This window comes from Corylus avellana, chromosome ca5 (genome assembly GCF_901000735.1).
Source record: "Corylus avellana chromosome ca5, CavTom2PMs-1.0".
Classification (NCBI taxonomy): Eukaryota; Viridiplantae; Streptophyta; class Magnoliopsida; order Fagales; family Betulaceae; genus Corylus; species Corylus avellana.
In genome coordinates, this window is record NC_081545.1 from 28,686,810 (window position 1) to 28,700,334 (window position 13,525).

The following is a 13,525-nucleotide window of genomic DNA, read 5'->3' on the forward strand; positions in this document are numbered from 1 at the left end:
TTTCCCCTTATAAATTCTATATCTCTGCATTCTTTTGCAATGCGGATGATCCAACCATTTCTGCTCTTGTCCTTGTTTGTTCGATTTGCTTCCACCACTTTTGATGCAAGAGGAATTTTAGAAAATTGTTATTTTAATTATGCAGGTGTGTTTTAGTTTTTCTTTTTTAATAAGGATTGAGTTTTTCCTTTCATATTAGGATTTATTTTCTATTTCCTATTAGGATTTGTTTTCATTTTCCAATTAGGCTTGCTTTTCCTTTTTCTTGTTAATTTAGGAGGTGTCTAGCCTATATAAAGGAATCTAGCCATTAATGTTTTTCAATTCAGTTTATACTATTTAAGTCTTTTAGGATTATTTCTCAGTTTGCTATTTGGGGCACTTAGGAATTTTCTCTTCCCTATTTGTTATTTTATCTTTTCCTGAATTCCCTTTTCTATCTTCAAATCTTAGTTTCTACTGATTTTATATGCTGTCAGTGGCATGTGTGCTCTGATACCAACTGACAGACGTCGTATAAAAACAGCAGAAACTAAGATTTGAAGATAGAAAAGAGAATTCAGGACGAGAGAAAATAACAAATTGGGGAGAGAAAATCCCTAAGTGCCCTAAATAAGCAAACAGAAAATAACTCTGAAAGACTTAAATTTAATTGATAGTATAAACTGAACTGAATTGAAAAAGAAAGGGAAAAACAAAGAAAAGGAACAACAAACCCAATTAAAAAGGGAAAACAAATCCTAATAGGAAAAGAAAACAAATCCTAATCGGAAAGGAAAAACTCAATCTTTATTGAAAAAGGAAAACTAAAACATACATCCATAATTAAAATAATAATTTTCTAAAATTGCTCCTGCATCAACTTCTCACCCACGGAATTCCAAATACTCCCGGCAAATCCTTGCTTACTTTTAGGTTTCTCTCTCACACGCCCACAGACAAGAATTTGATATTTACACAATTTTAGAAGGAACCCATTTGATCTGATGTTATGCATTGTAAAACTATGTAAATTAAATTTTGCATTGTAAAACTTCCTACATATCTATAAAACTACAGTATATTTGCAAAGAATTGAGTTGCAATCATTTTGTTGTGATCAATTAGAACACATTTATTATGTTTCTAAGTGAATGCATTAATTGTTTTTGTTAGATCATGTCATATACATTTTTGGATGATTGAACTATACATAAACAAAACTTGTGAATTGTACATGGACAAAAAAAACCACCACACATTATATTCTTTGTTTTTATTTATATCTTTTTAACTAATTATGCATATCTTCGTAGTGTTTGACTTGAGCAAACATTCGGATTATGTAAGTGTGAAAAAAATAATGTGTAGGGATGGAACACTGTTTATATTGTTTACCAAAAGATTTTAAAGACAAATAACTAACGTCGAAAAAATATATCTATTTTTGTAAGTATGTAGGAAATATATCATTAACAAATAAGGTTAAATATGGTTTGCACCAGAATTAAATAGTCACTTGAGTTTTCAAAAATGTCACCAATAATACCTATGATAAGCAAATAAACCTACTTAGTACCTCAGTCAACATTTTGTTAGTTTTTTTAATAGAGCGCCACATCACCCTTACATATGTAATGGTACCTATGGTTTCAAGATACCACGTGGCGTGATACCCAGGCTTTTGGGTGCTCCCTAAACCCTTATATAGAACCACATAGATCAAATATTATTACTTATCAAAAAATAAAAAGAAATCAATTTTTGTTTGATGAATTATCATCACCACAACGGCATAAATTAAACAAATAGTACAATACAATTCTTACAACCAAATAGAACGAAAAATCAAACAAAACCCACCAAAACAATTGTGAAAAATCCATAAAGCACATAATTAACACTACCTAGACTAAACCCATCAGGGATTCTTATATAGAACCACATAAATCAAACGCTATTATTACTCATAAAAAAAAAAAAAATTATGAATCATCAACTGCAACCAGCTTTACATAAGTCCTTTTATGGGGTTACTTATTCGAACACGTAGGTGATCGTACGAGACCAATTCAAACAGGTGAGTCTCGCAAAAATAATGTTATTCTTTATATTTATTTATCATATTTATTTCACATCAGCTAAGGTGACGTGTTTTACAAATTGTTTTTTTTTTTAAATAAAAAAAAAATTAATATAAAAATGTTATTTAAAACATACCGTGTAAGTTGATATGAAATTTGTCTACAAAATGAATATAAAGAATAACATAAACGTTTTAAAAAAAAATTTAACGATTATTTAAAACCATCGATCTTCTTCTTTTGTTTCTCTTGCTTCACTTCGATTTACAAACAAATAAACAGAGACAGAGAAATAAAGGTATTGTGTCTTTTTTATCAAAGAAATCATTTTCTCCTCACAAGTGAGGACTCTAATCTAAATCCCAAGCCAAGTACTCTATATCTCCCTCTTTATCTCTGAGTGACCGAGTCCATTCAAGAAACACATGTACACCCAAACTAAATTACTATAATTTTTTAATTATTATCCATATGTTTTTTCTTCTACTTCGTCTCTTCCTTCTCTTTCTAACCGACGTTCTCTCTCCCTCCATTTATTCTTTCTTCTCTATTTTCCTTACGTTAATACTCTCTCTCTCTCTCCTTGCTAAGACCGGCAATTTTGACACAACCCGGGAACACAACACGAAAAAACAGTTATTGGGTTTGGACTTATCGGGTTCTGGTCGTAATCGGGTCGATCCGCCAGACACGGTTACTGTGCGGGTCTGTCGGGTTGACCCGCCAGACCCTTTTTTTTTTTTTTCAAGGTAAGGCATTCTGCCATATATACATGCCTCTATTCAGTAAACCTAAAGGAACCGTGCCTCTGCCGACTGCTAGTCTGCCATATATAATGAGAAAGACTTATTAAACATAATTCTAAATACAAGTTAAGTTTTTTTTTTTTCTAAACAGTTTATAAAAAAAAAATTCACTTCCATTCAGCCGAGAACCAAGCCATAGTGGAAGTGGAGGTGAAAGTGAAATTGAAATTTTTCTATCAGTCTCTCTAATGGGTCTCTCTTTTCTTTTCTTTCTACTCCCTGAGTTTTTGAAGATATATATATATATATTGGCTTTGACTTGAGTTCTCTGCTAAATGTTGTGGGAGCATATAAACCTTTAACTGTGTGAGTCACCAGCTTGCTCATCGTGGTGAAAGATTTCGCCATCATGCATATATATATACCACCATTCTATATAATAGATATATATATTATTTAAAAATTTATAGACTTTTAGTTACATATATTATTATTTTTTTCTTATCCTTTATTAAAGCCTTTAAATTAATATGTTGGAACTCAATTTTTTGCATTGACTGTATTGATGTATTAGTATTATTATTACAATTTTGAATTTTTTTTTTTAAAAAAAAAAAAATTTATAGTTTAGGGTAATCGGGTCGTGTTGGGTCATGTCTATCCGATTAGACCCGGTCATTTTAAACGGGTAAAACAGGTCGTGTCGAATTACCTGACTATTTACGTGTCAAACCCGATTACCCGTTTAGCTAAACGGGTCGTATCCGTGTATAGACTAATCGTGTAATGGGCACCCGCGGGTCGTAATCAGGTCGTGTCAAGTACCCATTTTGCCACCCCTACCCTCCTAAACTATCAAATGTTTAATTCTATAAGTTTTTGGTTCTATCTTGAATCAATATATATATGTTGGGGTTATCCCACATCGGTTGTGGAAGAGGCTGGTGGTCACTTTATAAATATGAGGGAAAACTTTACCTCTTGAGCTAACTTTTAGGGTTGAGATAGGCCCAAGACCACCCAACAATATATATATATATTCTGTTATCTGTACATGGTGCTGATCTTTCATTTGCAATTCAGTAAGACTAATTATGATCATAATATAAAAGAAAGAGAGGGACTCGAAACCTTGTTGACAAAGACGACACATTGGACTGGGTCTTGCACATGTAGCAACCGCGTATACAAATATCTGTAGGAAATGTCAAAAAAATTGAATGTGAAACAAATATCTAAAATCCAAAACACTGCAGAAGAAGAAGAAGCGTACCCGAGAGAGAGATTTGTGAGAAGAAAGAGAGAGGGAGAGAGAACGTCCATTAGAGTTAAGAGAGACATTCTATCAAACACCTCCGGAGCCTCATCCAAACAATAACAGAAAAGAATTACCACCAAAAACAAAACAAAAGAAATCTATAATACCAATTAGTGATATCATAATCTTATCATTCAATTAGTGCAGTTCTCTCATCTCTCATTTCTAAGACGCTTGTAAAATCTACTTCAACATGGAGAAAGAATGCACTCCATTTTATCCCTGCCAACATGTTACCAAATATATTTACATGATAAGAAAACCTTAATTATATTTCACACACGATCTTGATTCCCAAGAAATTGAGCTTATAAACAGAAATTTATTCAAACCGGTTCATTCACAAAAATTCACTGATTCAGGACACATGTTGCAATTCTAAACACTCTTACTTAAACCGGTTCAGTTATCAAAATGTACATGTCTTTTGATTTTAAACACACAATTTAATATAAAATGACACTTAGCAACATTTTTAAACGCAAAAATTTATAAAGTTTAATCCTTATAAATACATCATTTTCTCAACTGTTTTTTAACCATTGAATCTTTACACATTCACTATACGAAGATGATTGAAAGATGATTGAGAAAATGGTTTTTATCGTTTCTCTTAAATATTTGTTCCCATAGATGTATAAAATGAAAGGAACTATACATATTTTTTTGGCTAATATTAATCATTCAAATTAATATTAGTAATTATTAGTAATTAGTATAGACAGATAAATGTGTACAAGCGGAGCAATTATTAATTAATTGAATAACCAAAAATAATCGCAATTGGATAACCATCTAGATTGATTGTGGTTACCGGTTATAGGAATTTAGAAATCTTTTGGAAATAATTGAGTAAAAGCCGATAATTTGGGAATGTAACTAATGGAATTTTATCACTGAAGTTGATTTCAATCTATTGTGTGTTTGAACAAATTGGGTTGGCTTGTGATATTTTAATTGTAAATTTAGTTGGTTTTGGCAGTTTGTATGGAAGCCAAGCCATTTCATAGCATGCATCTCCATTGAACCTAATTAAGTTGAAAAAAATGATGAAATTATTTATGAAAACCAATTAATAATCAGTTTATAACCGGTTTGGTTGCGGTTATTTAAAATTGAATAACCACCTAAACCGGTTGTTTATGCCCTTTACTCAAATCTATCTCATGCTCAAGTACAAATTCATGGATTTTGGCTTTTGTATATCAATTTTTGTCATTTGTTATTTGAGAAAAGTGAACTCTATTGCATATTCAGTAACATTCTTTGCTGAATATTTCTCATAAAAGGTTAAATATCATTGAAATCAACATAATTGTCATTGTCATTATTGAATATTTATTTATGTTCAATTGGTGTTTAGAAATTTTGTTTGTGTAGCGCCATTCAAGGAAAGGTGGAGAAGAAAATGTCAATCAGTATAGTGATCTTTAATTGTCGATAATTTCATTTATTGTTCTTTATTTTTTTGCAATTTAAATTGTTTCTACGCCCCTACAAAATGATACTTTGCATTGTGGTTCTCATTCTCTCTAAAAGGAATACTTAATTTTAGATTATTTGTTTAGATTTTAGGGATAAATGCATAATCGGTCCATGTGGTTGGCCAAAAGTACAAAACGCTCCATGTGGTATCAAAATAAACTCAAAGATCCTTGGGGTATGCCAAAAAAATGATTTAGTCCCTGCAGTCAAATTCCATTAAAAAATTTAACAGATTCTGTTAGTTGCCACATCAGCACTAATGAAATTGTGACATATGTTGTTCTTAATAAAAAAAAAATATATAAATATATTAAATATATAAAAGTAAAAAAAACTAAAAAATAATTTTTGTTTTAAAAAAAAAAATCTGCACAGTGTTCTCTCTTCCCCCATTTCATCGTTCTCTCCTCTCCTTTTCATATCTGTCTCTTCCCCCATTTCATCTCTCTTCCCTCTCCCCTCACTGACGGCCAGCAACAAAGACCACGACGCCGAGCACCGATGACAACGAGCTAGCCACATCTCAGACAACGAGCTACAACCACTGACGACTGAAGCTCATCAATTCTCATATATTGCCACGAACTAAACCCACTTTTTTTGGATGAATTAAACCCACTTCTTTTCTTCTTCAGCAAATGTGAGAGAATAAGAAGAGATAAGGAAATTGAACCAACTTTTTTTTTTCTTCAGCAAACCCACAATTAATTCAAATATTATAGGGAGCTTCCTTTCCACAAAGAAAATACCAACAACCCTTTTGAAACAGAGAATAACCCATGAAAAATTTGAGAACCTATGAAAAAATTGAGAACGAAAAAAATGTAATAGACAAGAAGACTGGGTCGATGAGAGTCTCCGGCGTGGTAGAACCGGTCATTGCACAGTGGGGAAGGCCAACAGTGGTGGTGGTTAATGTCGCACAGGGGGAAATTTTGGGGGGCGGGGAATATGTGTTTGGGAAGAAAATTGGGGGAAATGAGAAAATGGGTCTAGGTGAAAGGATTGACACAAGAATTTTATTTTATTTTTTAAGTCAGTTGAGGTCTTCGACGGACCCTGGGACTACCAGGTTTGCCGAATATCTCTACTCTTAGCAAGCATAGTTGTGGGGTCCCACATTGCCTAGGCATGAAAAATATGTGTTTATATAGAATTTACTCTTTCTAAATGGTATGAGGCCTTTTGGGGGTAAACCAATAATAAAATCATGAGGGCTTGGTTCAAAGCGGACAATATCATACCAATTTGAGAACCTATGAAAAAATTGAGAACAAAAAAAATGTAATAGACAAGAAGACTGGGTTGCTGAGAGTCTCCGGCGTGGTAGAACCGGTCATTGCATGATGGGGAAGGCCAACAGTGGTGGTGGTTGTCGCATAAGGGGAAATTTTGGGGGGCGGGGAATATGTGTTTGGGAAGAAAATTGGGGGAAATGAGAAAATTGGTCTAGGTGAAAGGATTGACACAAGAATTTTATTTTATTTTTTAAGTCAGTCGAGGTCTTCGACGGACCCTGGGACTACCAGGTCTGCCGAATATCTCTACTCTTAGCAAGCATAGTTGTGGGGTCCCACATTGCCTAGGCATGAAAAATATGTGTTTATATAGAATTTACTTTCTCTAAATGATATGAGGCCTTTTGGGGGTAAACCAATAATAAAACCATGCAGGCTTGGTCCAAAGCAGACAATATCATACCACTTGGAGCAAGGATGTTACTTATGGTATCAGAGCCATAACACAGGCTAAGATGGGGGGAGCGTGCATAAGCCCATGAGGCGTCCTACATTGCCTGAGCATGGAAAAGATGATGTGTTTATATAGAATATACTCTCTCTAAATGGTATAAGGTCTTTTGAGATAAACCCAATAATAAAATCGTGCGGGCTTGGCCCAAAGCAGACAATATCATACCACTTAGAGCAAGTATATTACATATGGTATTAGAGTCATAGCTCAACCTGAGATGGGGAGAGCGTGCACAAGCCCATAAGGGTCGCCAACGAGGACGCTGGGTCCTAAGAAGGGGTGATTGTGACATTCCACAGGGCATGGAAAAGATGTTGTATTTATATGGAATTTACTCTCTATAAATGGTATGAGACCTTTTGGAAGTAAACTCAATAATAAAGCCGTGCGGGCTTGGCCCAAAGTGGACAATATCATACTACTTGAAGCATTTTATTGGTGTTGACATAGCAACTAACGAAATCGGTTAAATTTTTTAATGAAATTTAACTATAGGAACTAAATCTTTTTTTTGGTATATTCCAAAGTCTCTGAATTCATTTTAATACCGTAAGCATTTTATAATTTAAGTGAACCTCGTGGACCAAGTACGCATTTATCTCTAAATTTTATACGTCACGTTAGAACGTGATTATGAAGATGCCACCATCTTTCTTTTTGGGAAAAAAAAAACCAAAGGCATCCGTCTCATATGGGTTTAGTCAGATATGAATGATCAGTTTTCAATTTACCGACTGTGTAGTTTTTCACATGGGTTTAGACAGAAACGAATGATCAGTTTTCAATTTACCGACTGTATTGTTTTTCATATTAAACGTCAGTTTTCTCTCCCTCCAATCAGATTTCTTACTGTGCTTCTCCCTCCTTTCTCTTTCTTCGATTTTTCTCTTTTGTGATTTTGTTGGATTCTTTCACATTCTTTAAGGTGCTTCTCTCTCATTGATTTTTCTCTTTAGGATTTTTTTTTTTTTTTTTTTTTTTTCCGGCCAATCTATCTTCACTCCCACTCTCCCGCCACGTAACGAGTGAGAGCAGTTATTATTTCAAGAAGAGAAAACAATGCAAACCGTCTCTGCATTCTTTTGCAATGCTGATGATACAACCATTTCTGCTCTTGTCCCTCCTTTTCGGATCTGCTTCAACCACTTCTCAGCCCACGGAATTCCAGAAATTCCCTGCGAATCCTCGCTTCCTTTCAGGTTTCTCTCTCACACGCCCACAGACAATAATTTGAACCCATTTGATGTTATTGAAGAAGAGTAATGGCTTTTAATTTTCTGCTCAAGTTTTTCAAGTTTTATGGGTGTACAAGACTTGGTTGAAAATTTTGGTGGTTTTTTATTCTTTCCCGTTTTGTTTCTCTTTCTGCTAATTTTCTAACGTGATGATTTCTATTTTTAGCCGAAGAGCCTTCGAGAATTGCTGGACTTAGGCTTTCGAAACCTCTAATTGGAGAAGATGGGAGAATTTATGCTTGTTCTGAGAAGAATTTGTTTGCATTTGAAAGTAACGGCACCATTGCTTGGACCATATCTTTAGGCTATGCATGCAATCCTCGTATGACTCCAGTTCATGGTGGTCAAGGAAAGGTACACTATTTACTTGTTTTTTCATGTTTTAGTTACTGAATTTATTCTAGTTTGTAGCCGTTTAGATTTGAAACATGAAATTTGTTAGGGACAAAATAATTTTAGGATTCCCAGCAGAAAAAAATATGCGATTCGGCTTCGTCGAGAGAAAACTATTCAAACCCGAAACCCAAAAGTGAATTAAATCAAACTTCTAGTGCCCAATAATGCATTGATTGTTGCAAAGCATTTCCAGATATATTTGGTGGCAGAAAACAGAGTGGTGAAGATCACATTTTTAAATATTGGAACTTCAGAAGCTGCTGCTGAAGTTTTCTTCAGCCAAGTACCGGGTGAAGAGTTTGAAATTATTGGGCTCTCAGTAAGCACGCTGAGCTCATCTGTATTTATCAATGTTAAGAATCGAGGACTCTTTGCATACATGACGCGTGGGCAATTGCTCTGGAGTGCTGGACCTGTGCTTTACCGATTTGGCTACCGTCAAGGCTGCAGAAAAAATGTAACAGATTGTTTCTTCACTTCAGTCCCCATGGTTGATCAATGCGAAGCTAGTATATATGTAAGCTCTGCTCATCCCTTCCCTTCATTCTTCTCTCACATGGGACTCCATTTGAAGCTTAAACTTCTAGAATTATTAGTGATTTATCAGTTTGGGCCTGCTCATGCTTTCAAGAATCAACTCTCTTTTGTTATATACACGTTGAATCTTATGGACTTGTGTTGTCGATGTTATGCTTTGGCAGATTTCAAATACTGAAGGAGAATTATATTCTCTGTCGGTTCGAAGCCCTTACTTCAAATGGATCCAGGATTTCAGTTCACTCGACAAACATTTCACCATCACACCGGGAAACAGCGGCCGTTTGTATATCACTGTACCGGTCAGGGCCCTAGTGCTGGCACTAGATGTTTCTTCGGGCACTGTTTTATGGCAGAGAAGTATTGGGCCATTGAGTGCAGCAGAATGTGAACCAGTTGTGGATTCTAATGGTAACTAAATATAACCAAAGCCTTGAGTCCCATTGCCTAGCTTCCATATCAATTTCTCATTTTGAGTACAAAATATTTTACAGTATAAAGCATCTGGCTTTTCATGATTGTCCAGCTTTGGTTCTTCTCATTGTAGTTTTTAAGCTCTTCATTTCTTGTTGACTATTAATACAAGAATATGTTATTGTTATATTTTTAGCCTTAGTTGCCCATTTATTCCCTCTTTTTTCTCCTACTTTTACTATGCTCCTAATTTTTATTACCCTAAAATTGGCAGTGAAATTTCTGCAATTGATTTGGTTTTTTCTGCAGAATTTGTGGTTTGTTTAAAATAAACATATTCAGTCTTCTGTTACTTTTTTTCTTTTCTTCGTCGTGGTGGTTGTAATTGCTAAGATCTTCTTTATCAGGTTGGATATCTATTGGTTCACTGGACGGATTCCTATACTCATTTTCACCAACTGGGATGCTTAAGAAATTTTCAAAAGCAGATACTCAGGATTCTGTTGTTCAAGTTGGTCCAGTGCTTGACTGCTCTGGCTATGCAGTTTATCTTTCTCAGACAGAGATGGAGGGAAAGATTAGCCGCACAATTGGTGAATATACTTATGTCTCAGCAATGCGACCAAAAAATGTAATCTTCACTTTGTTGGTTCCAGCAACTGGGTCCATCTATTGGTCTGAGAGCTGCACTGGTAATTTTAGTTTTTGAGCCTTCATTGTTTGAACTCGTTTCCTTCCGTTAAATTATGGGTTGTTCCAAAATTTAAGCCGATAGGAATGAGTACGTGGATTATTTAACTAAATGGGATGAGAATTGTAGAGTCAAATTCGAACAAATTAGTAATTTTTTATTCTGATACCATGTTAATTCACCAATTGTCTTAAATACGTAAGCTTTTGAGATAAGTAGTGATTTGACACCTTCCACGTACGATGTTTATAGATTGAGTGAAATTTATCAGGTCAGTTCTTATCCTTATTGTCCGAGAGTGATCTGCGACAATTTGTTCTAGACGAGGGGATCCTGCTAGCTTTCTTTGCTGCTTCAAGTGAGATTCTACCAATAAAGCATCTTTGATTATTGTAATTGAACTTTGAATTTTCTGAGTTTTAGTGTACTTGTACTCACATCATGTTTATTGTAATTGATGCAGAGATGGGCAACCCACTGCAATGCCGTGCCAAGCGTAATCATTCGTATTACCCTCTTTCAGTTCATGATACTGTGCACTGCATCTAAATTTGTGTTCATTACCAGATCAGAAGATTGCATCCAGCTGCTCCCAAGCAAGACCCAAGCATCTCACCATCTACACAGGTAAGTTGCAACCTTCTGCATATGTTGAAGAGAATCATGGAGTGCTGTTATGTGCTGCCTGTACTATTCTTTGTTTCAGGTAATGAAAGAGCTATAATGTTGTTCCTGCTATTTGAATCTGCTGCTTTGATCGTACTGGCTGGGCTTGTACGATTCTGTTGTATATTTTGGAGGAAAAAGAAGCTTCAAGGTCAAGGCCTTGGAAGTTTCCTAGAAAAGCGGGTAAGCTTTGGATCCTTAAAATTTTGCTAAAAATAACAACAGAGTGAGGTGAGGAAGATGCATATTGCTATCTTTGTGACTCATCCCTATCGGGTAAACCCCGGATACACAAATGAGTAAAGGCTCAAACAGTCGATCTCATGGTATTAAACAAACGAACTTATCATTCGCCGGCACTTCTTTCAGATTGCCTTCAAGAGAAACTTAGAAATTCATTTTACCTGCAATACTCTGACAATATTCATTATGTTTTTGGCCATTCAGCGTTCTCTCCAGCTCAAAAAGAAAGCATTTGATAGGACAATTACGGAGCTTGAGGTGAAAGCAGCAGAGGAGGCAGTGGCCAATGAAGTTCTTGAGAAGTTGGGCGATATGGTACGAGAAAGGGAAGGCATAGAGAGAAAGCTCTCAACAACCTACAGTTTGGGCAGGGACATGGCTGGCTCAAAGTCAAAATCCCTGCTTCCAATATATGATGGTGGGAAAACAAGGAGCTACTCTTTCCAAGGTGCAAAGAAAGAAAGTGTGACAATATTCCACACGCTTAGTGATACGTCTTCTGCAGAAAGCAGCAGCGATCATGAAGAGGAGGAGGGATCAGCAGCTAAGGCAAAAGCAAAGGCAAAGGCAAAGGCACCCATTGAAGCAGAGACTTCAAGCAATGACGGGAAGGGAAGTCCATCAGAGACCACATCAAGTTCTGGAGGATATGCCAATCCCTTGTTTGGGAAGCAAGAAACGAAAGAAGTGAAATTACAGGATGAGGGGGATGTTGAATTCGTGCAAACTGATAGCAGATTAAGGTTAACGAGAAGAAAGACCTTGTCTTTAACTAATTAGAAACTGGATTAGTGATTACATTTAACTAATTAAATTACAGCATATTTAATTTAATGCATATTCACAAAGCAGATGGCACAATGTTTACGTTCTTAAAAGGAAGTGCCTTATATATCTGCTATGCCTGTACATGAAAGGCAGGACAGTTGGCTTTTCGGGAAAACTACCGTCTATGTGTGATTCTAAGCAATTAAACAATTAAACAATTAAACAAGCACCAAAAGCGCATAATACAAGAACATGCCAAATTTACATGGAAAATATAATCTCACCATAAACTATTGTAATATGTCAAAATACCACAGCAAACCCCACTCTAAATGCCACAACTCAACAAATTGTGGTTATCCTAACTGAGTGTGACTATAGTAACATCTACCTGTTATGAGTCATATAAGTGGAGCTTAGATGGTGAAAACTGCATGCGTTCTCTCAAGTCCGACTTAAGTCATAGCCTAATCCAGCCCCACTAGGGCATTAATGAAAATTCAAGGCAGCTAATACGAATCAAGCCTATATGGAGATTCAAACTCACACCCTAGTACATGCCATAACCACTTGAAAATTTTCTTAGGCCATTTAATCATCTTGATGGTAAAACCTTTGTTCTACTTACTTGTGAAAAGTCACAACTAAAGACAACTATAAGAAAAATAAAGGGAAAAAAAATTATGTACCCTCTTTATAAAAATTAAAAATTAAATAAATAATAATAAAAAAAAAAACAAAAAAGAGGGCACATCCCTTTGATGAAATGGGGTAGGCGAAATACCTCTAGAAAACACTTGTTAGGCTCTGATAGGCCTTAACGTGGGAGGTCGTTAAGTTTTTGAACGGAACATGAATAGATGGACTAGTTGCATTTATAAAATATGCACATATATCATTTGTAATATTTTTAGGGTTAAATTCACAAAGGTTCTCTAAACTTTTACGTGTTTTGAGAAAACCTCCAAAATTTAAAAACTCTCAATTTCACCATCTCGAACTTCTAATTTGATGCGATTTATCCCTCCATTAGGGTTTGGTCATAACTTGATCAAGTATTATTGAGCCATAGCTTGATTAAGTCTCGTCAAAACATGAGTATACCACAATATTAGTTATACTAATTAGACATAAAAATTTTCATTACGAGAGTCAAACTCATGCCCTAATATTTAGCTAAGCATATGAAAATTACTTTGAGAAGTATGACT

The 13,525-nt window shown here is 35.2% G+C and overlaps 1 protein-coding gene across 1 annotated transcript; it reads left to right on the forward strand.

The window, feature by feature from the left end:
* Positions 1-8,451: 8,451 nt before the first annotated feature.
* LOC132183227 (protein GAMETE EXPRESSED 3-like) lies at positions 8,452-12,326 on the forward strand. Its single transcript, XM_059596628.1, has 10 exons — positions 8,452-8,563; positions 8,766-8,953; positions 9,189-9,512; positions 9,697-9,943; positions 10,354-10,638; positions 10,909-10,995; positions 11,101-11,133; positions 11,205-11,264; positions 11,344-11,486; positions 11,751-12,326. The coding sequence occupies exons 1-10, from the start codon at positions 8,452-8,454 to the stop codon at positions 12,324-12,326; spliced, it is 2,055 nt and encodes a 684-aa protein (XP_059452611.1).
* The last annotated feature ends 1,199 nt before the right edge of the window (positions 12,327-13,525 follow it).